Raw genomic sequence first — 26260 nt, 5'->3', positions numbered from 1 at the left:
TTGTCTCTGTCCAAATATTTATGGACCTACCTGTATATATGTCTATAGAGTTCCTAAAGAAAGTCTAAACACCCCCTGTAAATTATATATTTTGTTGATATATTTTGAAGCAAAAAAAAAAATAGTAAACTGAAACAATAACAAAAAAGCCAATGTACAGTTCCAATTTACTTGACGAATAAATAAAGTAAAGAAATTAGAGTAAATGTGGCATTTGCAAAAGTTTGCATACCCTGCTAACTCAGTGCTTTCCTTGGCAAAATATTACAGCTTGCGAATGTTTTTTGTAACTAGCAGTGAATCTCCGAATTCTTCTTTTGAAGGTTTCCCCCCATTCTTCCTTGTAGATCTTTCCCAGCTGTGAGATATTTTTTGGATGTTTGGAGTACACAGTACATTTGAGAACTATCTACAAATCTGCATTGATAATCAAGCAATCTGAGGACCAGAGAGACCATTTTGGAACCTTCACCTTGTGTTTCTTGAGGTACCTCCTAGTGATAGAATTCAAAGTGTGCTTTGGATTGTTGTTTTATGGTAGAAGCCATCCTTTTTTCAGCTTCACTTTTCTGACTGACTGTCTGATGTTGTACTCAAGGATGTATTAATATTCAGTGGAATCTATTCTTCGCTGTACAATTTTTCTATGCCGTTAGCTATCACACAAACCCAAACCATAATAAATCTAACCACATACTTAACAATAGGTAAGATGTTCTTTTCTTCATATGCTGCACTGATTTTTCTCCAAAAAAACCTCTTTGAGGTTGCAGCCAAATAATCAAATTTTAACATAATTTGACCTTGTTCTTGAAACTCCATGGGTCACCCCCACCCAGCACTTGATGTTTATGTACTGGTGCTTCACGGCACCTAATACTTCACACCACAAGGCCAATGGAGCAAATAACCAAGATGCAAAGTGATACGCATTTAAGAATGTTAAAAAAAAAAAAAAAAAACTGCACTTATTAACCATTGAGCGTTGCATCTTCCTTGAGCTTCACCAAACTTTCTCATTCCATTTCACAGCATGATCACATCCAGGATATCGCCCCGTCTTCAGTCAACCACCCCCCCATTGCTTAGCGGTGCTACTCGTATGGCCTGTCAGTCACTTCTGCTCTGTCCGTTATTTGCATAAAGCATGTAAATTGGTACAATAACAATACATTTTAATAAATAAAAAGTTCATTGGCAAATAAAAAAACACATGTTGGCAAATTTTCTATTTTTTTTTTAAAACACCATCAAATATTGAGATTTTGGAGTATTTAGTTTTTATATTATGAGGCTAGTTTTAAGGACATTAAAATGTCTTTTTTAGTAGATACCTACTGGCTAAGATGTATAATTCTGCTAAATTTAATCTTTTTTAGAAATACACTCAGACTGTAATCCATCTTTCCCTAATCCAGTACTGGATATGCAAACACTTCAACTGGTATTGAGTAAACTATTCAGGTTAGTAGCTGGCCTTATAAAAAGCTAAACTAGGTCAGAGAACTAATGTGATTACAGTAACCTGAGAAAACCAAGTCAGAGAAACTAATAAAAAGGACAGACTTCAGCACAAATGTTTGGTTTATATCATCGTTACTCAACCTTGCCTTACTCAGGAGCCACACTGAAAAAATATATTTTTGCAAGAGCTGCAATCCAAAAACGTCCCTTTCCCCCTTAAAACCTTTATGAATTTGAGAATAAGGATAAGGGATGAAAATCATGATGTAATAACTGTAATTTATTATTACTGCAACCACAAAATTCAACATTATTGGCAGTATTTCAACATTATCATTATGAGATGATTTCCAAGTGCTGATCACAAAGTCCATAATGGCAACAGACAGCATATTGCCGTTTTTCACAGCCCATAACAGTATAACAGACAGAACTGCTTATCATCACTGTCCATAACTGCAGGTAGGAAACGGACAGTGCATTGCTGATCATTTTTCACAGTCCGAAACAGCAAAGTGTTCCACTCAAACAACACAGGAACTGCTCCCATCTTCAACAGTCGTTGCCCTGTCTCATGAAGATCATCTTTTTAAAAATGCCAGCTACAAACTCGGCTATGGGGACTAACCATAGAGATCTCTCTCTCTGTGGATAGTGACGATCTATTAAGAGCATCGGAGGGAAATGTATGAAAGCTAAGTACCTTGTTGTACTTACTGGAAGCTCGACATAAGGGTACACAATAATGTTCAGTTTTAGAGCTATCTGTATGCTCAAAGTGCAAATCTTTTTTTCCTCTGAAATTTTCGCCACTAAACAAAAATCACAAAAAAATGAAATTAATTCTGTTGACAATGTTTTATCATTTTCTTTAAAGATTTTTTTATTCTTAAGTAGGACTTAAAAGAGTCACAACTGGCCTTTGAAGAGCCGCGGGTTGAGTACCACTGCTTTGTACTACATAAAAAGGTCACTTTATATAAAAATACAAAGTGAATGTAACATTAACAATTATTCTACAGCATCATTTCAAAGTCCAGAAAATGACAAATTCTATGAACTGCACCATGTACCTTCATTTCCCAGATAATAAACTGCATATGACTTGAACAGCAATATTAAACTCACCTTCAGCTCTTAAAAGATAATGGAGATCATGTAAGACTAAAACTGTTCCAAATATTTTATTTTTCTACATAATCACTTACCTGTCTCAATCTATCACGTGCCTGAGCAATCTTTTTTCTTAACCAGCGACATCTAGCAGTCACAATTGCAATGTGTCCCTTCACACGCTCCTCTTTCTAAATGATTTTGAAAAAAGAAAATTAATATAGAAGGAAAAAAAAAATCAAATCACCAAGCAACCTGATTTACTTCCAGACACCACATCATGTGGCAGTCTTTTTAAAGAAGCGCTTTCTCTTTCTCCTTTTTTTGGATAAACGTTAATTAATTAATAACCTTTTTTTTAAAAAAAAATAATACTAAGATTTAGACTCTATAACTTTTTAAAAGGACTTTTAGATTGATTTGAAGATATCTTGCTGTCATCGCAGACCCAAGCTTCAGCCCATCTCAAATGGCCTTTTTGGATGAGCTACAAACTTTCTAGTATCCATGCCAGAAGTTCTTAGGTGTATTTGGGGGTTTGTTGTTCATTATTTATATATAGTATATATTTTTCTCCTTCTCTTGAGCTTCTGTAAAGTTTTAATTTCCCCTCAGGGACAATAAAGTATATATATCTATCTATCTATCTGAACAGCAACATTTATAGGATACTAGCAGAATACCCGCGCTTGGCAGCGGAGAAGTAGTGTGTTAAAGAAGGAAAGAGAAAGAAAAGGAAACATTTTGAAAATAACGTAACATGATTGTCAATGTAATTGTTTTGTCACTGTTATGAGTGTCGCTGTGATATATATATATATAGCAAAATACCCACGCTTCGCAGCGATGTCATGTTTTAAAGAAGTTATGAAAAAGAAAAGGAAACATTTTAAAAATAATGTAACATGATTGTCAAAGTAATTGTTTTGTGTATTTGGTGGCAGCGTCACAAAGTTATTTTCGTCTAGCTGCATCAGAAAATGTACCACGACGCCTGACACGCCTCCTTTTACTGTTTTCTCACAGCTTGATTGTTGCTGTCATATATATATATATATATATATATACACACACACACACACACACACACACACACATACACACATATATATATATATATATATATACATACATATATACACATACATATCTTCATATCTACATATCTATATACAGATCTACATATACACACACACACATATACACACATATATATATATAGTGAACGATAGGGGGCGTCCTCACTCCCTTGAACCCCTGTCCACGACTCCAGACACCAGGTAAAAGTCCTCAAATCGACTTTATTTTTCTTCCACAGTGTACAAAGCACACTCTCCTCCACAATACTCATATAACTCACAATAATACACAAATAACCAATCCTCCAGCTCCCAGGCGTTGCCACCCTTCCACCCAGCTCAGCTCGTTGTCTGGGAGTTCCCATAGTCCTTTTATAATCCCTGACCGGAAGTGTTTCTGCCCAATAGTCCACAAGTCCTTTTCCCTTCCGGGTCAGGGTAAATAGTCCCTTTCTTCAACCCGGAAGTCCGTCGCTCTTCCTGTGACGAACCTCCGGGTCACAGGGCACGAAGAAGCCCTCGGTCCTCCCTGCAGCTCCCTCCTGTGGCCCCCACGGCATCCAGCAGGGCTTTGCATAAAAACTCCAATGTCCATGATGCCCTGCTGGTCTTCTGGGGACCTCCTCGCTGCAAGGAGGGCTCCACCTGGCGGCTTGGGGGTATTGGCCGGGATAAATGGCCGGCCATCCATTACAGTATTCCCCAGCGCTAATTATTATTCGGAGCGGCCTGCCCCGAGAGGGAAGTCTTCCTCCAAGAGGACGTCCTGGTTGAGCCTTGATTAAAATGAACATCTTGGTCCCTGGAGAACCTAGGGGGAATATTATTCCAAATTGACCTCTTGTCCCCCTCTCTCCAAGGACAGTTCCGCCAAATATGGCCCAACCTTCGGCACCCGTAACACTGCCTCTGTCCTTCTGGTATTCTTCCTACGGGACTGAAAACAATAAGGAACTGTTAGGTCCGCCCTTTGCTGGGAGAGAAACCCTGCCGCCTCTAACGGTGCTTTCACTTTTTCTGTCTCTTTTTCTTTCTTGTCAGGAGACCCCCGCTTTATCTTAGAGCCCTCCTGTTTAATCTGGGGCTTATATACAGTCTGGGTCTCTATTACAAGAAGAGAGCCCCTTTACTGTCTGCACCCTCTTGATTTATAAATTACGGCGGCGTCTTCAGGGCTGCCTCGCCCGAGTCAGCACTGTCTAGCTGCCCCGGATCGATTAGCCCTTCCGCCGACCACTCGTTAACGTGCCGACCTCTCTTGTAGGGTACGCCGTGTATTGGCACCGCTACTTATTAAACGCGGGCCCGGATCACACCGCCCTCTATTATATACGATACGGGTCTCGCTCACCTGTATCGCCGCATCATTCATTACGGGAGGCTCCTCACCAAATCGCCGCACATAGGCCCTCACCTTTTCCAACGGCTCTCTGGCTGCCGCTCCCAAATCCCCGACGATCTTTTCAATGGTCGTCAGGACCTGCAAGACACTCGCTACGGGCTCGATTAGTTTTCGAGCTCCCGTAAGTTAATATAATTATTTATTTCGACCGGCAGAACACTCACTTCCTCGCTCGTGTTACCTGCCGACCGGGAGCCAATAAGCACGCCCGCTTCAGGCACGTGCTCTGACGGTCTCGCGGAGGCTTCTGGGATTTGGAGTTCTCGGAGGGTCGAGTTGCCTTCTTCGCAAACTGCGGTCTGTCTTTAAGACTTTAGCGACATCCCGATCAGCTACTTCCCGACCCTCCTTACCTTCTTGTGGTTTGAGCGATGCCTCGCCGCCTCCCCTTCCCTTCGGAAAGACCAAGTCCGCTTCTCGGGCTTGAAGGTGCAAACAGCAGGACGGGAAGCTCCTCCTTCCCAGACTGCACCGGGTTTGCTACCGTGTCCCTTGTCGGCTGCCATCATGCGGAAGTCGATTTCTAGGTGCTCTGGCTTCGACAAGAGAAGGCCGTCGTCTTCGGGGCAGTCTCCTTTTCCCCTCGGAGCCTCCAGGTGGTCATCTCCAAGGTACATGCATGGGACAAGGTGAGAAACAATAAAAGGATTTTTAAAGTCGTTCCCGGCACGTACCTTAGAGGGATCGTTGCTTCCTGGAGGTTTCTCCGACTTGTAAGGCCTCTCCTTAACTCCTCCCGAAGGCCGCCATTGCACCTACGGCACTCCGCTGGCGTTGTCGCTTGCTTGCCCTTCTTCTTTCCCATTTTGGACTCAGTTTTTCGGTTTTGGCGATGCTGTGGTGATTCCTGATTCTGCAGTCTTCTCAGGGTTCGTTTCCACAGAAATTTTTGATTCAGGTCCTCTGCAAACGACGCTAGAGTATCCTGCCGACTACGCCACTGTGAACGATAGGGGGCGTCCTCACTCCCTTGAACCCCTGTCCACGACTCCAGACACCAGGTAAAAGTCCTCAAATCGACTTTATTTTTCTTCCACAGTGTACAAAGCACACTCTCCTCCACAATACTCATATAACTCACAATAATACACAAATAACCAATCCTCCAGCTCCCAGACGCGTTGCCACCCTTCCACCCAGCTCAGCTCGTTGTCTGGGAGTTCCCATAGTCCTTTTGTAATCCCTGACCCGGAAGTGTTTCTGCCCAATAGTCCACAAGTCCTTTTCCTTCCGAGTCAGGGTAAATAGTCCCTTTCTTCAACCCGAAGTCCGCCGCTCTTCCTGTGACGAACCTCCGGGTCACAGGGCTGAAGAAGCCCTCGGTCCTCCCTGCAGCTCCCTCCTGTGGCCCCACGGCATCCAGCAGGGCTTTGCATAAAACTCCAATGTCCATGATGCCCTGCTGGTCTTCTGGGGACCTCCTCGTGCAAGGAGGGCTCCACCTGGCGGCTTGGGGTATTGGCGGGATAAATGGCCGGCCATCCATTACAATATATATATATATATATATATATATATATATACACACACACACATATATATACACACACACACACACATACACATATATATATACATATACATACACATATATACACATACATACCTATCTACATCATATATACACACACATACATACATACACACACACAAATTATATATATGTGTGTATGTATGTATGTATGTATGTTTTTGTGTGTGTGTATATATATTCACATACATATACTTGTGTGTATGTATGTATGTATGTATGTGTGTGTGTGTGTATAGGTTTGGTCACTGAGTGCAAGGGAAAAATAATAAATTATAGTCAATAAGTTATTAAACAGTAAAACATTAACGTTTTAAGAAGTACAGGTACATTGAAATTACATTTTCTATGTGAACGCTCAAATTTGTGCCTCTGGTAATGTGCCTTACCGGCATTTAAAGAAAATTAGTTTTGTGTCCTCTGCAGTGTTAAGAGAGAAAGGCTTTGGTTTCGGATAAAAGGAAAAAAGGTGTAAAGAAAGGAAAGTTGCCTTTTTCTTTTATATAGTATAGAGAGATGTGTTCGCTGACGTTATGATCGCCTTTTGGGGACAGTCGCGGTGGGTCTTGTGTAGACTGGTGAGACGCCCCGCCATTAATCAGCTGTGATGGCACTGTCAGTCCTGCACTCGTGTGCGTGTCTTCATAATCCGAGCTGAGGACCTGATAATCGTATACTAGCAAAAGAAAGTGTGAATCGCCTTAATATTATTTTGCCGTGGTGTAGAAAAGGGGTCCCGTGTTTGCACTTGTCTGGGCTATAGCGCAGGGGGAGGATGAAAAAAATTAAAAGTGCTCACTTTGACTTAAGGCAGAAGCGCAGTCAGCGCCTCAAAGGCCGGCACAGCTATGCACGCGCGCTGGTTGCTCGACTTTTGCTGGGCAGGAGACCCCAGTTTTGCAGACACGCTCATGATATCAAAAGTCTCAGCGCTTTGGAGGTCATTCATATATATATATATATATATAGCAAAATACCCGCTACCAGCGGAGAAGTAGTGTGTTAAAGAAGTAATGAAAAAGAAAAGGAAACATTTTAATAATAACGTAACATGATTGACATTGTCATGAGTGTTGCTGTCATATATATGCCTGCCTAAATAAGTCACCCTCGCTTTGCTCTTACTTTTTACCGCTCATTTAATCATGGCTAGTGGCGGAAAAATTATAAAATGGAAGGAGGATGGCTTTACCAAAACAATTATTGATGGCGAATCGATTATTCATAAAGCTTGAATTGGTGATCTGTTTTTCTGTGTTAACCTCATATTTTTTCATACTTCTTCTCAAACTAAGGTGGTGCGAGGGTAAAATGAATCGGGATGCGCTTGATCAATGTAATCGTATACCAGGAAATCATGCATTGACAAAAGCTCCCCTTTGATTGTAATGCAAAGTGTGATTAAATGCATTATTTTTTAACGCATTATGGAGCACATGCATCAAGCTTCTCAGCTGTGCTTGTGCTAAGAAAAGGAAAGATTTTAAAAATAACGTAACACGATTGTCAATGTGACCTTTTGTAAGTAGTGCCTGGAGGATTCAGTGTGTAGAAACTCTAGAGACAGCGTGTGTATTAACTTGTGGATTTTTCTGTGAGTATTTGGTGGCAGTCTGACGGTTGCTTTGGAAGACGGCGTTAGCGGAGCTCAGCTCAGAGCAAATAAGATGAATGGGAGGGAGATGATGACGTGACTCCCCACCCGCCTTTAACTGTCAATCCCCACAAACACAGTCTCTCGGAATTTGCATAAGCACACCCCTTCACCTACAATTTTAACTTAGTTACAAAGTGATCAAAACTCTCGTTTATATCCCGCGTCCTCTCATTAAACTTGTATCCCGCATTACCTGTGGGCATGTGAAACGCCAGCGGTAGCCTGTCTATGAACTTAATTTAAAGTTTAGGTTTACACCTTGCTTTCTTTCCGAGGTAGCAGCACTCATGAATATGGTAGTATATGTCACTCGCTCGCTCCTTATTGTTTCGCTGCCTTCTGAATTATATAATGCATGTTTTCTTAAGCGCTTTTTGGAGGTCTTCCTGGTTTTCTACGCACTGCGTTGACAGTCAGTTCACGTGATTACGTGGGAGGCGTGATGATGTCACACGAAACTCCCCCACGCCTTTCCAGTTCAACTCTATTACAGTTAATGGAGAAAAATACCTTCCAGTTATGACCATTAGGCGTAGAATTTCGAAATGAAACCTCCCCAACTTTTGTAAGTAAGCTGTAAGGAATGAGCCTGCCAAATTTCAGCCTTCTACCTACACGGGAAGTTGGAGAATTAGTGATGAGTCAGTGAGTGAGGGCTTTGCCTTTTATTAGTATAGATAATTACAAATTTCCACTGCAAACCTAACAAAAATTCATTTTGGGGACAGAAAAAATCAAAACAAAAGACTGGAAAACATGGTTTCAGCTGAGTTAACATTAATAAGAAAAGTGAAATGCACTTCATTTGCATGTGTGTGAGTTCACCTTGTGATAGACTGGTGCCTTATCCAGGGATTGTTCCTGCCTTGCTCCCTTATAATGGCTGGGATCGGGTCCTGCCCCTTAACTCTTCTTGGGATTAGGCAGGCTTAGAAAAGGGCATGGGTATGGTATATCCTCAGAAGAAATGTGGTTAGCTTTAAATTGCAGCTTCTTCCTTGTATCTTTCAGCAAGACTCAGACCAAAGCCTGATCAAGCTGGTATATGCTGCATGAGCGGAAGGAAGGGGGCCTTATACACTGGACTGCTTACATTTGTAACAGTCAATAAACAGTGTCACTATAGTAATCATGCACAGTAATGATTCTAACACTAAAGGTTACTCTAAAACCAATTTGAAATATAAAATAAAAATCTCTGCGTTATGACCCCAGTATCTGTATCATATAATATCATCAGGACTGAGTTAGAATCTGGCATTTGTGATGCTCTTTCAGCCATCACAAGTTTATTTAAGAATTTCTTTTCAATAACTTGACTTTGCAAAATATACATTATGTTTACTCAGATATATACTGTACATATTAATGCTGCATTTTTGAAATATGAGTAATCTATTTTCATAACCCACTTATTCAGGGTAGTATATGACTCATTGTTACAAAAATATTTAATAAACAAAAATGTGAAACCTGTCTATTTGATGAAGAAATAAACAAAAATTAAAGGTTTCCAACCTACAAAACAGATGCCTAATCCCCAAACGGATCTGAATGCTACATGATGTACACTTTTATATTTACTCATGCAAAAAAAATAAATAAATAAATAAATAAAATCTAAGCCACTGCATTGCAAACAAGGATTTAACAAATAAAACTTGTATTTGCATTTACTTGACAAAGAAATAAGACTAAATGATCGGCGACAGGCAGATCAATGAATGGATGTCTGTTTAATGCCCAAAATATTTGAGCCAGACCTGCAGGAACACCTGGGGATGCTAGACAGCACGGTAGCCAGAGGACCTCAGGAGCTTCCTTGAACAACCCTGACCATGAGAGTGGTTCAGCAGCCTTCCCTGAAAGGAGTTCCCGCTTATGTTTTAAAAGGCCCTTCCATTCACCACTTGGGTTTTGTAAGGGCTTGTCTGACTTTAGAGCATGAAGGAGAAAAGATCAGAGGTTCAAGAAGGAAGACGGAAGTGAGCATGGAGAGGATATGTAAGGTTTGGGACACGAATAAGTGCTTAAGATACCCCACACAATAAATGGGGGCAAACTTGTACAAGTAACTTCAGAGGGGCCGTAGGTTTGTCGTTTTCTTTTGTCAATTTATTACTACATATTCTCCCTTTGTTAATATTGTAAGTATTTCATAATTCTGAGCCCTTTATCTTTTAGCCCATTTTGGGGTTGGGATCTGATCTGTAGCAACCCCAAATTATGATAGTACATGCATCTGTCAATGCACCAATGTTTTTGTATTTGTGTAACATTTAGGAAGTATCCAAATAATTACAGTTACAATCTAGAACTCTATAAACAAACTACACTGAGTTACTGGTTAAGATCAAGATAAAATTACTACTTCTTGCGGTTATCAGAATTACTAAACAATATTTTTTACCTCCTTCAGAAGAACTAAGCATTAAGAGTATCCCGATACAGACAAGTCACCCATAAATATAAGAAATGATCTGCTACAAAATGATTTTGTACTCTAGCTGACACGCTCCTTCCTTTGTCACACTTCAACTCCCAAGCCTAAAGCCGTTCACATGAATAGCCTTAAAATTGCACTGTAGGAATTATCCTGTGAACAGAGATATTCCCAAAAGCAGCCAATGTTTATGAAGGCACTCGTTTTGAACATCAATTCAGGAGAGACGTAAAGTGCTAAGCAACTAGTGTCATCATTTACAGCAACACTGATCAATACTCAACCCCCACCCCAACAACTCATCCATATACAGTAAGGGTCTGAGGCTAACATATTATTAAGTAAAAAAGAGATTTCATGGAAAAAGGAGGTAAACGCTGCTATGCAAATCAAACGCCTGCCATACAGAAGTGCAAACAGTGTTATTTTCATGCTTTCGTTTGCCATACCTCCCCCAGAATGAACTCCACGTCACAAAATTGTCTGTTCTCCCACAGCTTCCCATAGTCCTCGTGAAGGGTACACTTTGGATAGCAGGAAAACTAGTATAAAAAAAGACACAAAAAAGGTGAAAGAATATTTTTTTAAACAGAAAATTAAAAAGACATAGCAGGAGACACAGTTTAATATTTCTACAACGTGAAGACGTAGTTATTACAAAATTAGACTAGTCATGCAGTTTAAGATACTAAGATTGCAGAACATTTCCATTTTTTATCTGCTGCCATCTATATTTTCATACTGTATTTTGAAATAGCATGTTCAAGTTTTCAAGCAAAGGCTTTTGTATATTTCCTCAAATTTACCTTATGCCAGCAAACACTAGTGTCTTTGTACTTTGACTAGCCACAGTCTACCTAATCTAAAGTCAGCCTAACATACAGTAACTTGTGTCCTTTCTTTTTGTAAGCTATGCTTAATTAATCCCTCTATCCATGCATTTCTACAATGCGTTTTCATTTCAGTGTCTTGTAGAGCCATTGTCTATCCCGGCTGCAGCTGCACCACTCCTAGTTCCATCTTGAAGACATTCTCAAACATTACAAACTCATTCATACAAAGACAAATTAGAATTACGACTAATCCAATGCTGGAGTCTTTTATGTGTAAAAGAAAAAACTCTTCTGACGCAAGAAGAGCAGTACCCAAGCTAAGAATTAAAACCCATCATGATACTCCATGCTTAATTACCAACATATGCCTTAGCATGCTGCACACTATTGGTCCACATTCTAGTTACATTATAGCACAAAATGATGAGGAAACTAAAACAAAAAAATATTGAAGACATAATGTTGAAACATCACTTGAAAACACAACTAACCACAAAACTGAACTTCTGCAAATTGGCACTAAAGGGCAACTTAAGAAAATGAGGTCCTTCTCAGTGACTCTTGATGGTGATCTCATCAGACCTTCTTCTAATGCAAGGAATCTTAGTGTCATTTTTGATTCCTCCTTTTCTTATTCCACCCACCAGACTACATCAGTGACCTTCTCCATCACTGTGCTCCTGTTCGCCCAAACAGGTCCACTGATTCTGATAATCTTGTGCCCCACACTAACCTGCCCTCTATGGGTGACGGGGCCTTCAGCCTTATAGCACCCGGACTTTGGAATGACCTCACTAAATTAATCAGCTGACTCCATTCATTCTTTTAAAAAACAACTTAAAACTCATCTGTACAGGAAGCCATTTAACTTAACCTGACATTCTGCCCATTCTTTCACTTTACCTTTCTGTCTAGATGCTCAGGATAATGTGTGTGTGTGTTATATCACAAATTGTGGTATTTGATCAAAGTTTTCTTCTAGTACTGAATTTAGTGTTTTACTTTGGTTCATTGTCTTTTATTCTATTTAGTCCTTTGTACATCCTGTTGATAGTTATCCCTTTTTAGTGTTCTATGCGGAATATTATTTGTATCCAATGTTATATATAACCTGCTGTTCTTTCTGAGAATATGTGAAGTGCCTTGAGCATGGGAAAAGTGCTATATAAACAAAATATAATACTATTATTAATATACATTATTATGAAAGTGATACCCATTGACATTATGGCACCATCTAGTGGATTTCAAACTGTAAAACAGTTCAACTTATGTCTGATGCACACTTCATGGCTCAACATGTCTTCTAGTTTATTAAATCAATATTACTGCGTGTAGACAGTACACTGAAATTCTTGCATTTGCTTATCAGCATAGTGTAGTCTGCAAGCACATCATTTTTAATGACTGCAGTTCCTTTTAGTCATTCTGGTGTGTGTTCAGACTATAGTGTTTGTGTGGATTTATATTTATTTATTACTTTATTAAATGAGCTTCTGTCAAAAGCGAAATTTCCTTCTGGCAAACAAATTCTGTCCATAACTCCAATGGTGTCAAATCAAACACGTGTAAATTTCTGTCAGGGACTGCAGGCACATCACAATATGATTTCATTTGGGCAGCACTGGAATAGGCTGCAATCTCCGTCCATCTTTTTTCTTCATACCCCCCCCCGCCCACACTCTGTCATTGCACAACAAACAAAAAACATCAGAAGAGAGGCTTGTTACACTATGGAGCCAGCACCAATGTCTGTTTCCTTCTTCCTTCCAATATGTGCAAAACATAAATAAATTGAGTGGTACAGATAATGCATGCTGGATTAAGGACAAACCAACAAAGGCTATGATTTTTATGAACTGGTACTATTGAAGCACTGCCATCAAATTAATTTCAAGAAATACTCCACCTTCCAAAGTAAGTCAGACATTAAATAAATATGTGAACAGCACAATTACACAGATGTGCTACACCTACACTTAGGGATGGATATCAAGAACCAGTATTAAATTGGTACCAAAATATCAGTAAGATCCTGGAAAAAGGATGCTGCTATTGCTATTTTTATAATGTTTATTTAAACATTAGCAGTATTTTTAAATTCCTAACCGTCCCCTAATGACGATGACACTGCAGACGTCAGGTGATCACGTTGTAGTCTCGTAGCTGCGTGTTTACATTCTTTGCTCTTCAGTCATCAGCGCTGAAAAGTGTGGGCCTACTTTAGTAGATGTCATGATAATGTAGCTAAATGCATTAAATATAAAAAGGTAGTTGCATGTAAAGGGGGTAACACTAGCAACCTCTTGAAACACTTACAAGTACAACATTACATAAATGTGAAGCTTTGCAGCATGTCTGACTGCTTCAAGAAAGTGGCTGCTGAAATGCACTCAGACTGCAGCCTCGCAGCTCCAATGCTGCTGGAATTAGCCGAACTGAAAATGCGACTGTCTAGACATCATTAAGTCAAGGTAGCACTCGTCATCGTTATAAAAGTTGGTAAGTAGTTATTCACTCAGGACGTACAAAGACAGCATTGATTTTAACTTGTGTTCAGACAGCGTCAGTCAAGCAGCAGCTGCAGCTCTGTCAGTAGATACCAGAATTCAGACACCCACATCCACCCTGATCTCCATCGCTCAATGAGGAAAAATGGTGAAGGAAAAAACAGCAGAATTCCACAGAGCTGTGGCAAAGTTTATCGTGCAAGTTTTACAGCCCTTCATCACAGTGGAGTCAAGTTGGTTTAGGTATGCATAGCATAAATCGCTAACTGCTAGGTAGTTACCTTAAGTTTGAACTGAGCCGTCCTGACAACAAAGGATTAGTCAACCATAAGAAGTGTAGCCCTTTAAAACATGATTTATGAGGTGGTAATTGCAATGTTCATGATATCATTAAAATTGGATTAAAAACAGTTTATTTTATTATGCATGTCGTTAAATTGTCATGTAATTATATTTAGAATGCTTTAAACTTAAATAGTTAACATAAATACCAGCATTTATTTTATTGGCTTGAATGGTAGTTAATGAGGCACAGGTCATAGGTGAAGAAAAGAAAAAAAAAAAAAGAGGAAAAAGGGAAGCAGGGAGTAATGGCATAGGTATCGGTATAAAGTTGTTGACAAGATAGTGATATTTGAGCTTTACCATTGATATGAACAAATTCATCACAGTAAAACTAGAAGTTTATGTAACAAGCAGCGATTCCAGCACGGAGTTAACTGTTGGAAGAGAACACGTGGACATGCTGGTGGTTCGATGGACTGTGTCAAGAACGCCAAACCGGTCGGCTGTGGGGTGCCGTCCATGAAGGCCTGAACAAAGAAGTTGTCGGTGGGCATTGGAGTTCGTTGTCACTGTTAGATGATGTTGCAGCTGACCAACTATCACAGCTGACTTGAGACTTGACACTTGCCACAACAGATACGGGTGTCAGTTTGCTTCTGCTGGGAACAAGCAATTTCCACTTGCTCTTTTAGAGAGAAGACATAAGACACCAAGTAAAGCTGAAATTGCAAGCAAGTACCAGGCCGGCAACGTTTATGTGTGGTATCATTTTTTTTTTTTGTTGTTGCTGGCTTAGGTTTAATTAGCGGATTTTACTTTTTTTTTCATTATGGTTTCAGAGAAGGAAATGTTGAGTAAATACTAAAATTGTTTTTCTGGACTTAAATCTACTACATTTATCATTCTGTATGGGATGTGGGATGTATATATGTAAATAATAGGTCAAGCAGTTAAACTAAACAATTGAGTTCTTGTGTGTTTTCAATAATAACTGGCTTAGCCATAAAGGGAAAAAGAGGGCAGGATTTAGCATGTGGCTAAAGTATTATTAAATGTGGTTTAGTAACAAAGGGTGCAATTCACGGTAAAGTTATGTAAATAATTGAGTTAACTGGTTAAAATATTAGTTTATGTTTTTTGTCATAGTAAGAGTTTAGCAGACTGTAAGGTTGATTTAGATTATTAATTAGTTCATCAGATTATTAACATAGGATTGTTCATTAAAAGATAGCGCTGAGTATAACAAGAAGGTCAGGCTTAGATTTACTATTTGGGGGGGAAAAAAAAAAAAAAAACTGAACTCCGGTCAGCTCCCTCAGTAAAAGCCGAGGGGTGCTACAAAAGCAACGCAAAAATGGACAAAATTACTTATCTCAGTTGTAAAAAAGTTTTAATTTTTTTTCAACTGTAGGGAGACGACAACAACACTTCACATTATCTCACCAAATTATGGAGAGTAGTATTGATAAGAGTATCAAAAAGTATCGATATCGATAAAATCCTAAGGATATCCATCCCTACCTACACTGCATTACAGAAACATCATACACATGTTAAAGGCCGATATGTTGTGCCCACCTGAGATACAGCTCTTCACTGAACAATTTACTTTTCATATTATTAACAGACACCTCAGAAAATGAGATATTGCATAGATGGGTGTGTCTCAAACTTTACATGGGCCAGTTTTGAAGAGATACTACTGAAGTATATACCATAGATATTACACCAGGGCAGAATGTTGATCTTTCTCTTTTTGACTCTGCAGCAATGAGGAATTTGACCGCAAAGAATTCCTCTGAGCTCCCTTCCAACTAGAAAACAACATGTCTTCCATTCTCCAGGGTTTACATCCCAGAAGACAGTCTAGCATGTCATTGGTCTATACCAGCAAATGACCAAGGTACAGCCTGTGTAACAGATGCATAAGCATTCATTATTTTTTTTTTCCATCCTAGCTGATTAAAGAGACAATAATTGCAACTTCAATCCGTAACACTATTACAATACAGATATGCAGAAGAAAAAATAATGGAAAAAAAATAAAAACCTATTTGGGTTGAAACTTATGAATATGACAGTGATATTAACAGTCTTGGTTAATGTTTTCTTGTTTATTTCTATATTACTCTTTCTATAAATAAAATATAATTTCTGTCTGTCCAAGCATCGCGCAAAAACCACCACACATTTTTCTACAAAACCTATCAATTGCTTCCAGTCTAGTCAGACTTTGAATATATGTTTTGAATGGCTTCTTTAGAAACAGAGAACTGTAATCACCAAAATTAGAGTTGAAAATCAATCCTCCATAAGAAAGTTTTAAAAGAGATATAATGAAAACAAAAGAAAATGTTATTGTTATGTAATATGTACCTGAAACCTGTACATCTCTCCGCTCCGAACATTGTTGTCAACAGTCCCCCCAAATATATACATGGCATCGGAAATAACTGCAGCAGCATGAAAAAGCCTTCCAGTGGGCAACTAGAAAAAAAAAATTTTTTTGAGAAAAGAGGGGATTCAAAAATAAATGTAAAAATTCCATAACTTCAGAAATAACAATAACAAGTTCAAATAAAAGCAATATGCTTCATCTGCAGTATAGTTTTGGATATTAGCATATCTCAGCTTATGAATACCATGACATTTCATTGCATGCCCAGCTACAGCTTTACTCGATATGGTTTTAACAGAAATAACATGCAACTCTTTAAACTACAGGTCGGGAGCATACGTTGCCGCACCCACCACACGAACCACCGGATTCAATACAAATTCGTCACCAAGAAAGATGTTTTAGGCTTAAGAAACAGACAAAGTTCAGATTTTGACCATTTAGATATGTCTACACATAAGTGACTATGCTGTTTGAAATAATCTGAAATGGTACAAAAGAAAGAGGTAAGTTGTCACAGGTTTAAAAATTAACAAGTTTAAGTTACAATAACTGAAAAACAATGTTTTTTTCTAATGCTCTGCAAAAAAGACTTTCCAGGGACTAAGTAATGAGTTAATGACTGACATCTTTTCTGCAGTAATGGAAGTTAACTAAACCTTGTACTGATGTACCATTTCAGGTTATTCACTGAATTTCAACAGCTGAACTTTCAATAAAAACTGGAAAAATATGGATGTTCTAAAACATTTAACCTGTAGTGTGTGTGTATATATTTTAACAAATGGAAATACATGTAACTTAAGGTCAAATTAATAAAGAGCTAATACATAAACATCTCAGTGTAGTCAAAAACTACTTTACTGTAAAAGAAAAACTGTCTCGGCAAACAAAAATTTTACTAGTTACTTTTATACATATCCTACCTGCAGGCCTTTTCTCACCCAGCTTAATTATGCATTAAAAATTAAGTATTGCAAATGTGTATTACCTAAATTGAAGGTATTTTGTCTGTAGTACCGGTGCAAAAAACAAAGGAGGAAAATATTCTGAAAACATTCAGTGCTGTGCAGTTTAGTTCAAAATATCTCATTAACATTTACTTGCCTATTCTCACCTTTCATCTATTTTTAAAAGTCAACTGGGTTGAGACTCCAAAGTCCCCTGGGTACTGCTGTATTTTGCACTACACTACCATGTAATATTTACAATTCTTCATCTAAGAAAGGCCTTTCCTATATTTGAGTAAAGCTTTTTTATGAAGAGTCTATCAATACTCTGATGTCTTCTGGGAACATCAAACCATTTTCCTGTGCTGCTGTTAGTCTTAGCTTGCTTAAGCTAATAGATCATAATCTTTCAAATGTGCAACAACAATACTCGCTTTTCTCTGTCACCTCCCTGATGTTGTTATGATCTTTTGCTAAACTGACAATCAAAGCAGCCTAAGAAGAAAGCTAAGTTATGCAATAGTGACCAAACAAACTTGTATATAAAGTTTTGTTGTAGTAAATAATTCTACATAGAGGGGTCCATTAAGACTTCAGAATAACCTAATGATTAATAACTAACACAATACTAAATTATATGTATTTATCAAAATATTTATTTCTGCATTTCTATAACATCCTTAAGTATTTGTTCGTTGTTTTTGTATAATCAAAATATTTAATTACCTTTTTTATTAAAGAAAATCAATTATTAAATTAAAACAAAATCACTAGCCATTTATTTCACACCTTTTAAAACAGAAAAAAAAGTTACCCCACCTGATTAAAGCACTATTTACGTGTATTTCAGGTCTAAGCCATAATGTAAAAGCAAAAAAAATAAATAAAATAAATAAAAAAAAATCACATAATGTAATCAAATTTCACAAATATGGAATTTTAATTTAACTTAATAATGCATATGTGTTTTTTGTAGACAGAGGGAGCCTAAGACATTTCAAGCAGCACCAAGCAGAAGGCAGTACACCACTTGGATAATTATTTTTTTCTTTGAAAATTCTAGAAATACATTTACAAACATTGGCAACTCCCTTTCTTTTCTGTGTGCGAAATTACAAATATTAATAAACTAACAAAAAATGGAAAACCCAGAACTACTGTCTTTTGTAAATGCACTTGTGTGTTAAATATGTACTGGCTATTAATAAAATAGTGGTTCACTGAACTGTTCATATCTTTACTAGGTTACTGGATTATTGCCATTTCATTACAGAATAGATTTTTAAGTTATTAATGATATTTAACCCTTATTATGAAAGCATGTTACACGACTATGTTAATGTCTCTACTCCCTAAGTTAACAGGATAAGTACCTGAAGTCAACAGCTTCACTTTAAACTTAAGCAGCTGCCATACCTCACTGTCTGGACTGGGCTGAATCACCTCCCAAGTCTGGGAGTCAACATCATAGCAGTGAAGCTCGTTAGGAAGTGTATTGTCGGCAGCACCACCAAAAACATATAGATGTCGGTCAAATGCCACCATGGTGTGCCCATAACGTCTCTGGGGAGGTGGAGGTGAACCACGCAGGAGATGTTCAGTGGGAATACGAGTCCAGCTACAAATAAAGAAAGCAAGCTTTTAATATAATCCAAAAAACAGTTTTGTCATTAGTAGGATTTGTTGGAGCTTATAGGTGGCTTTAAAATTGTACAATGCTAAATATTTCTGTAATATTGTACAATGCTATTTCTGTGGGCCATTAAAGCATTTGTAACAACCTTCACCCCATGGTAAATGTATTAATCTACTCTTTTGCTAGTTTTATCTTACTTAAAACAATTCAGGTTTACATGCTTCCAGAGCCTTTTCCCCGCATCTGAGGGAGTAAGGCTTGAATCTATTTGGCAACTTGCCATTCAGGTCCCTTTTTATTCTTTTTCTACTGCTAAAATTTTAATATAAATAATAATAACATACATGATTTAATTAAATTTTAATAATAAATAATAAAAACTACTTTATCAAGCAATAATGCTCTTAATGAAAACTCATAGGTTTACTGGCAAAAGATATAAAAGATAGCACAAAAATAGTTGATTGTTACTCAAGTGTCTTCTAGAGAGCAGAGCTTTGGGTTAGTTTTTCTGATAGTCAATCATATCGATATGAAAAGTTATTCAAATATAAATTCAAGACTGGCAAACAAGTTATGTCTAAGTTACTAGTTAGACTATGTAAGCATCTGCAGTACTTAAAATGCAGAAGGGCAGACATACACTTTTTCTTTGAACTCAAATTGGAAGAGATTATTGGTAATCTTGGCTCCACTTTGACCGGAAAAGACAAACATTTTGTCACGACAGACTGCCACAGGAAAATTACAACATGAAGGAGGAATTTCACCACTCTGTTCAATCTAGGGAAAGAGAAAAGAAAAAAAAAAAGATTTTTTAACTTTACTCCTCTCAATGAAAGTAAACTTAACTGAATTTCCACACAAACTTCAGACGTTTGTAAATGGATGTACTACACAGCAATGTGAACACAAGAATTCCATTATTCACAACAGTGCCATACCTCTTCCCAACTTGTCTGCTCTCTGTCTTGAAGGCTAATGGTCCACATGTCACTTAACCTAAAATGAAATTGTAATCACATAGGTAACATTTGAACTATTTTAATCATTTATTGTTAAGACAGAAATTTTAGAATGAATGTGTATCTAAAAATGAACAGCAAAACATCACTTTAAATTGTTTTTTATTTACAAACATTTATTTTCATGCCAAATTATACAGCAGTACATGCATAGTTTATTGTATTCTTATTTCAACCAAAAATCTGCCTTACTATATATTTACATATTGGCATAAAATCAGGAGCTTTGGATACAAAATTTAGATTTTTCTCCCTATTTAACTCTTTTCTGTAAAATTAATCTCCAGCATAAAAGTTTGACTTACCTGGCATTTCCATCATACCCTGCAAAAATCCAAAGTTTATCACTGTACACAGTTGCTCCATGAGCTGACCTGGCAACAGGTAACCTGTTAATTAAAATATACACAAATATTAACAAAGATTTTCTCATATTTTCTAAAAACATATGACATTATTTTAAACCAATATTTGTTCTAGCCAGGTTTAAATCTTTGTATCCAACAAATGGCAGTGTATACGGCTGAATAAAATAGAAGAAAACAATATAAACTGTAATAAAATGTAAACTTATTCACTTTTTTTTTTTATAATCACTTTCCCCGCAATTATATAGTTCTAATTACTATGGTTCTAGTACTTAACACATAACAAAGAATCTAGTGTATTATCCATACATTTGGTAAAATCATGTTTCATTTTCTGGCCAGACTATCCTTGAAGCAATGGATACAAGGTAGGAGCTATGCAGTCCATCACAGGATACATACAAAGCCACAATCAAGACAATCCATAACCATCACTAACCTAACATGCATGTTGTTCAATTATGTGAGAAAGCCACATTAATAATCCAACACTCAAATTCCATAAAGAAAACAATACAGTACTCATGAAGGAAGTAACCCAGTACCGCACTGCACTAAAATTAGATAATACTGGAGATCATGTAGATAAAACCAAGTATACTATTGATCTGTCAGGCTACTCGACAAACCTAATTTACATAACTCGGTAGCAAAAAATGGAGCTGTTCTGAATGAAGTCAAGCAGGAAATGTCTTTTCTGAGCTCATACCTGCCTTCAACCTTCCACTCTGTCCACTGGCCAGTAGCAAACTTGTACTCAAACAAATCATTTTTATTCTTCAGGTTAGAATTGGAGTAAATGTCACCAGTGTAACCACCTGTAAATGAAAGAAATCTGTCAAATATGCAGGCAAAAATATTCATTAAACTTTAATTCCAAACACTAAACATGCAGAGTACCACTCACATATATAGTACACACTGTATATACGTGCATTTTTTAAAAAAGATAATAACTGTGATTTCCTTCTTCAAGACAGCATTAAATACTCAGGACTAAACACTGGTTCTAACCAATATCTTTTGAATTACAACAAATAAAACAATATCTCAAAAATAATAAAATTAGCCTCCAAAAATAAATAAAAGGTAGTGTTTTTTTCTTTTTCAAACACATAAAACAAATCATAATATCCCACACCTAATCTAGCCTTTACTCATATAACACTTGCTAAAGCTGACACTTGAACACCAGAAAGAGCACACCTGGAATAATTTTGTTAGATTGTAATCACTACGTTTAAAGCTCTAGCTCCCAATTTTTTTATTTAATTTTATCTGAAGAAAATAACATTCCATACAATCAAGTCTAACTTATACAATGAAGAAGATAACATTACGTAGAATCATGGTAAACTTAACAAAACAGAATTCAACCCTCGCCTGAGAGAGAGATAGAGAGACAGCCAACAGCAAAAACAAATCATTAAAAAAAAAAAGACAACAAAGAAGTGAGAATGTCCTTTTCCCCAATATAAATACTTACTCCAAAATGTTATTGATTAAACCTTGCCCTATTTTAAAAAGTTTGGAACAGATGCTCTAAGTGAGTGAGAATTTTACTTTTTCCAATTTCAAATAGTATCGAACATCAGTTACCCTCTTACTTATAAAAGGTGGGTTGGGTTCTTCAATGTCTAGTAGTGTGGTGTTGGTGATTACAATCAATTTGTCCTTCTCTACTTCTACCCCTCTGGGAGGACACCAAACACAGCTGTTAATGGGTTAGGAATGACTGTGATACCAAAGCTGTCCGACAGGCATTCAATGATGTATGTCCAGTATGATGTTAATTTAGTGACGCTGGAGTTAGATTGCAATGTTCGCAGGTAGGATCTTGCCCGGGATACACTTTGGACAATTTTAAACAAGATAAATGTTATCGATGAAAGATTTTAAGTTGAGTGATTGAATGGTTTGTGCATATGGAGCTAGCAACCAATTTAATAATTATATTCTCCCTTTACACGCTCACTTACCAAAAACAAACATGCTACTTCCATAGACCACCGCTGAGTGATGATACCTGGGTGCAGGGGGTGTTCCTGTTGTGAAAGCCCTTAATGAAAAAAAAGAGAACGGAATGAACAAATTTTCCTTTTAAAAGTGGGCACAAAAGGCCATGGGTTATTTTCTTTTATATAGACATGAAAAGAAACTCTACCTGCACCAAGAACAATCTTTCACATCAAAGCGCAGCAGGTCATTTAACATGTTCTTCCTAGGTTGGGGAACAAGAAATATTGTCCTCAAATATTAAGTGTCAAGTTCAACAAAACATGTGGTGCCATAAAGAATGACTTACCCATTGTCTCCTCCAAATACATATATTGCATCTTTGTATGCCACAACTGTGTGCTTACTGCGTCTAATAAGCAAAGAGGAGTAAAAATATTCCATTAATGTTAAAAATAAAATATTGTCTGTTAACAAAGATTTGTGTAGGAGAAGACCTACACCATTCCCTCATTATTGAATGCATCTCTCGTTATTTATCTTTGATCCAGTGTACAGGCGTTTCGTTACCCTACAAGAGAACCAAGAAATTGAAACTTTCCAAATAAGATTTATTTCTCGTCTTGTAGCCAACTAGGGTCAATGCTTCCAGAATTTCAATCTTGCTTGTTTCTTCACGTCTGTATCTACTAAACCCTAAACTGACAAGGCAACACCAGAAGACTTCAATTCTATCATACTGGTAAATACTCCAGGGTCTTGTTAAGCATAACTAGCACTGATAATGCTTTATTTCCCTTCTAAGAGCTACAGAAGGCGATGATTTCATGATTCTTTCTTTACTTCATAGCTCAGCTTATTCATTCACTCATTATTCCAGAAATATTTATTTCAATACAAAGTTACTGGGAATAGAAGACCATACAGACATCATGAAGAACAAGACTGAAGCCAACTCTAACAGGACACCGTCACTAACAACCCAAATTTATTTATATAAAAAATAATATAACATGAATGTCTGTGAGAGGAAGCCAGGACTGCCTAAAAAAAGTCAACACGATCACAGAGCAAATAGTATGTGTGAATAAAACTTGAGTACGATTAGACGGTAAGAGGCTTAGCAGTAACGTACCAGGCCACACATTAAAATTCATACTACCTACTTACTATAAATGGATGGATATTTCGGACAAAACTAAATATGCAGTAAATAAATGTGTTGTGAAATTGTGACAATATATAAATAAAAACAACATATAAGCATACATTATTAAATGTGCCACAAAATGTTTTTACTGCTTATTTGTTTACATATTTATTTAATTATTTAAGTAGTAAGAAACATGCACAGTTGCACCTTTGCACACAACCATAAGCAACAGGACTCCCAAGGCAAGGCAAGTTGTTCACGGCATGTGTTCATGAAGGACACAAGTACAAGAAAAAACTACTCAACGAATCAACTATTTTAATTCAAGAAGATTACACCATTCTCTCCATAGTCTGCATCTGAAGCATCTGTCTTTATATGTACCACTTGATAGCAGAAAACTTACATGCAGGATAAATCATAAGGAAGGAACTGACAACAGGAACCAAGAGAAGGCAGTCAGAATTATGGGATAAAAAAAGGACAGCAGATCTAAGATGTCCATCCATCCACCACAATCAAGGGGGCAGGAGACCATTCAAGGAAGTATAGGGTGCAAGGTGGCACCACTCTCTGGGCAGGGCACCAGTCCGCCTCAGGGTGAAAACACACACACATGTACACATCTAGGGCTGATTTAGCATTGTCAGTGCACCTAACCTGCATGTCTTTGGACTGTGGCACACCAGATTTAACACAAAGTGAATTTTCAGATATAATTTGAACTGACAAAACATACAGGTCTACAAGTATGAAGGCTTCTTATAAAATATGCTATACACACACTCTTCTCATTTCATTTTTTCTCTTGGTCTCTCTCCCTTTATGTACATAGGTTATGCAGATCTCGGTTCCAAACAGTTTAAAATCACTGGAGTTGTCCTGCACACACACAAACAAACACACCATAGAACCCACTTCAGAGCTCTTTCTTGTTTACAATGCATGCACTAACTGCACATGGCTCCCAAATACATACTTCGTAAACATCCCCTCCAGCTCTTTCTCTCACTTCCATAAACACATACATTCTTTATTACATTTTACACACTATAACTCACTCATTTCTCTGTCTGGAAAAAAACTTGCCTGTGGCCCCCACAGAATCAGCACGGGTGCTGCCCCTGATATGCGTGTTCTCCCCACTGCTCTTCTACATCCATATGAACGAAACCACCTCTAAGGACCCCTCTGTCAAACTCCTCAAATATGTGGACAACACAACCATCAGAAATGCTGACAAGTCTGCATACAGGAGGTAGGTTGGGCGGCTTGGCCTTTGGTGTTGTCAGAACAATTTGTGAGCTAAACACACTCGAAACTGTGGAAATGAACTGTGGAAAATATTCCCTCCCCACTACATAACAAAACAATAATGTGTCAGTTATAGAAGCCTTCACTTTTCTGGGATCAATAATCATTTGGAACTCGACATGGAAGTTCATCATTGATTCAATCATGAAAACGGCAGAGCAACAGGCGGAATTCCTGCGACTGCTGAAGGAACTCTGTCTACCACAGGAGCTGCTGATTCAGTTCTACACAGCAACCGGTGAATCCACTCTAAGCTCATCTGTAACAGTGTAGTTTGGATCGGATAGATCGACACTTTATTAATCTGAAGGGGAAATTCACATTTAGCAACTAAACATGTCAAGAACAGGCTAATGGACAACGGTACCTGTCTTCCCAACTTACAGAAACTATGCAATTCCAGAGTCATGAAGTGGCCAGGGAATATCATCACCATGCACTCATATCCAGGATACAATCTGCCAGGTATTACAGCAAAACAAACATACAAGAGCAGGTTCTTCCCATAGGCCTGAAAACTCACAAATGGTTAGTTAATTCAGATGACCTTGATAATATCTTGCAATATTCTTACATATAAGTAAATGCGAAATTCAGCATTTCTTGCACTGCCTTGTGCATTCTATGCACACGTGCTGTACACATTGTTTGTCTTTTATTTATCTCAGATTGCACTTATCATTTGTGTCAAGGTCTGTCATGTAACTATACTTGGAGAGTCATCAAAAAATTGAGTCAAATTATTTGTGTAGGCAAGCACACTTGGCCAATAAATGAGTGCAACACAGGAAATAATCAGAATCAAACAGTCCAAATCAAAACGCTCTTATTCTGCAGACGCCTCTAACACAACACGCAGTGTACATACTAACTACGGCTCCCTCACGCATATGATGCACCTACACCCTGAACTGGTGGTTTTCTTACTCCCACTGCATGAACTCACTGTACATCTCTCACTCTTTGGCACGCTGCATGAACTCACTGTACATCTCTCACTCTTTGGCACGCAGTAACGCTCACGCTGTGCACACACCTTTCTCTCAGATATTATACACGGATCTTTCGTACAACACAGACACGCACAGAGCTGCAGTATGACTGTTAACAATGCACATAATCGATCTCTGGCTCCAGTTTCAG

At 37.8% G+C, this 26260-nt stretch overlaps 1 protein-coding gene across 1 annotated transcript in view; it reads right to left on the bottom strand.

Moving 5' to 3' along the window:
* Positions 1-26260, bottom strand: part of lztr1 (leucine-zipper-like transcription regulator 1) — a 45097-nt gene that overhangs the window by 18403 nt on the left and 434 nt on the right. The window contains exons 2-12 of the mRNA XM_039770718.1: positions 23000-23062; positions 22859-22915; positions 22674-22753; positions 21404-21512; positions 20632-20715; positions 20246-20303; positions 19945-20084; positions 19082-19283; positions 16694-16804; positions 11139-11231; positions 2673-2768 (exon numbers count right to left, since the gene is read on the bottom strand). Coding sequence (XP_039626652.1) covers positions 2673-2768; positions 11139-11231; positions 16694-16804; positions 19082-19283; positions 19945-20084; positions 20246-20303; positions 20632-20715; positions 21404-21512; positions 22674-22753; positions 22859-22915; positions 23000-23062 — 1093 coding nt within the window. The remainder of the gene's footprint in view (positions 1-2672; positions 2769-11138; positions 11232-16693; positions 16805-19081; positions 19284-19944; positions 20085-20245; positions 20304-20631; positions 20716-21403; positions 21513-22673; positions 22754-22858; positions 22916-22999; positions 23063-26260) is intronic.

Source organism: Polypterus senegalus, chromosome 12 (assembly GCF_016835505.1).
Source record: "Polypterus senegalus isolate Bchr_013 chromosome 12, ASM1683550v1, whole genome shotgun sequence".
In the NCBI taxonomy this organism is placed as follows: domain Eukaryota; kingdom Metazoa; phylum Chordata; class Cladistia; order Polypteriformes; family Polypteridae; genus Polypterus; species Polypterus senegalus.
Note: the sequence above shows the minus strand (reverse complement) of the source record. Positions and strands in the feature narration are given on the sequence as shown.